Raw genomic sequence first — 1,806 nt, 5'->3', positions numbered from 1 at the left:
CTTCAGGGCACCACGGCGCCAAAGCTCACTGACAAAACAAAAGCAGGAGTACTGAACCGATAGCTTTCAAGCCACAGTCGCGTAACCACACCTATCAAAATCGCCTACACCGAGATAGCATACGTTATGCCAACCATACAAGCCCCAAATGCAACACACAACCATGACATCTAATCCAACAAACCACAAGTACGCTGGACAGGACGCGGCCCTGTCACCGTCAGCAGACGGCCTGGAGGGCGGGCCGGCGGATCCCCGGCGCGGTCGGCAAGGAGCGCCCACCTGTCGCCGCCGGCACAGCTGAGCTGCACCGGCCGCTGACGGTCGGCCTCGGCCTTCAGCTCGTCGTACGACCAGAGCGCCAGGTGCGCGCCCTCGGCGCTCGCTTCCGCGTGCTCGGTCGGCTCCACCGTCACGTGACTGCACTGGACGTCACGCAGGGCCGTCACGCCGCCTGTCGACGTCATATGGCTGGGGCTTACGTAACACACGGCTGACACGTGGTTATGGCCCATGCATCATAGGGCTTGCATGCTGTCTGCCAATGCTACACACCGCATGGCTGCAGCTGACGCCCTGCAGAGCTGACACAGTCACATACACGCACACACACGCACACACACGTACACACACACGCACACGTCAGTGTCAGTGTCAGTCGCCGTCACCGCCAAACGACGACGGTGGCGCCCGAAGAGCACCGGCTCAGTGTCGTGAGACAGCCGACAGGTGTACACCATGGACGGTGCACTCACTGGCGACGGCGTGGCGGACGTTCTCGCGGCCTTGGTGGACGTTCTCAGCGTCGTCCACCGTCTGCTCGGCGCTCTCGCCGAGCCCGACCACGGCCACGCAAGGGAACTCGGCAGTCAGGCCGTACAGCAGCCGCGGCGTGGCCAGCTTTCCCGAGATGCCGGCACTGTCGCACACGCGGACGGAGTGAGGACGCAGGCGTAAGCTGGGGCTTAAAAATGTGTGGCTGTGCTGATCTGTACTGGCTCACAGCAGTCACATGTGAGACCATCATGCTCTGTTGTGGTCACTAAGATGTAATGAAGCAATGCATGATTACATCAGTTTTGCACCAGAATGAAGCATATTTTTAGAATAGTTACCAAAACCATTCATTGCCATTCATCCATATTAGCTTCATATTAATGCACAAAATACTGAAAAAATGGCTCATGACATAGCATTGATTATATTAGGGATCCATATACTGATGCACATGCTCATAATTATAAAAAAAAACACAGGTAACAGACCAATGAAGCATGAAAAACATAACACCCACCATTCAAGCAGCTCTGTGAGGTGACCACCAAGCCTCTCATTAAACTTTTTGGTTTCAGTTGTCATTGAACACTTATCTCCATCTTTGTAGACACAAAGCACCAGCCCATTCTGCAACATGACAGAATGAAGACGCATGGCTAACTAGGCTATGAGACCATGTTTCATATCACATGTCAAAACAATATGTTCACTATTGCACCATGATTTCAGAGTGCAAATAATGACCATGAACTGTGTGCTTTCAAAGGCACCATATTAAGCAAAAACAAACTGCCCCCAAATGCACTTTTCATTCTGCAAGAGAAACACACAACTCAAACTTTTCTTCTGGAAGAAAAGCTATCCCATGAATGAAATAGTTTTAAATAGTCTGAGTACCTAAAACAGCAATGGAATATATGAGACAGCATGAGTCCAGGACAGCCCAAAGTAAGCACAAGGAATTACAAACCTTCACTTTGCTATCAGATGAACTAAACCTGGTGAAGGCTCGCCCAAGAGCTGCACTGG

General features: G+C 51.9%; 1 protein-coding gene across 1 annotated transcript in view; it reads right to left on the bottom strand.

Annotated features, from left to right (window-relative positions):
• Window positions 1-1,806, bottom strand: part of LOC119098299 (cytosol aminopeptidase-like) — a 29,960-nt gene extending 28,154 nt beyond the window's left edge. Inside the window, exons 1-4 of the mRNA XM_037221221.1 lie at window positions 1,748-1,806; window positions 1,295-1,404; window positions 756-919; window positions 283-454 (exon numbers count right to left, since the gene is read on the bottom strand). Of these exons, the coding sequence (XP_037077116.1) occupies window positions 283-454; window positions 756-919; window positions 1,295-1,359 (401 nt within the window). The 5' untranslated portion in view covers window positions 1,360-1,404; window positions 1,748-1,806. The remainder of the gene's footprint in view (window positions 1-282; window positions 455-755; window positions 920-1,294; window positions 1,405-1,747) is intronic.

Source organism: Pollicipes pollicipes, unplaced genomic scaffold, assembly GCF_011947565.3.
Source record: "Pollicipes pollicipes isolate AB1234 unplaced genomic scaffold, Ppol_2.1 Scaffold_4740;HRSCAF=5597_pilon_pilon_pilon, whole genome shotgun sequence".
Lineage (NCBI taxonomy): Eukaryota > Metazoa > Arthropoda > Thecostraca > Pollicipedomorpha > Pollicipedidae > Pollicipes > Pollicipes pollicipes.
Note: the sequence above shows the minus strand (reverse complement) of the source record. Positions and strands in the feature narration are given on the sequence as shown.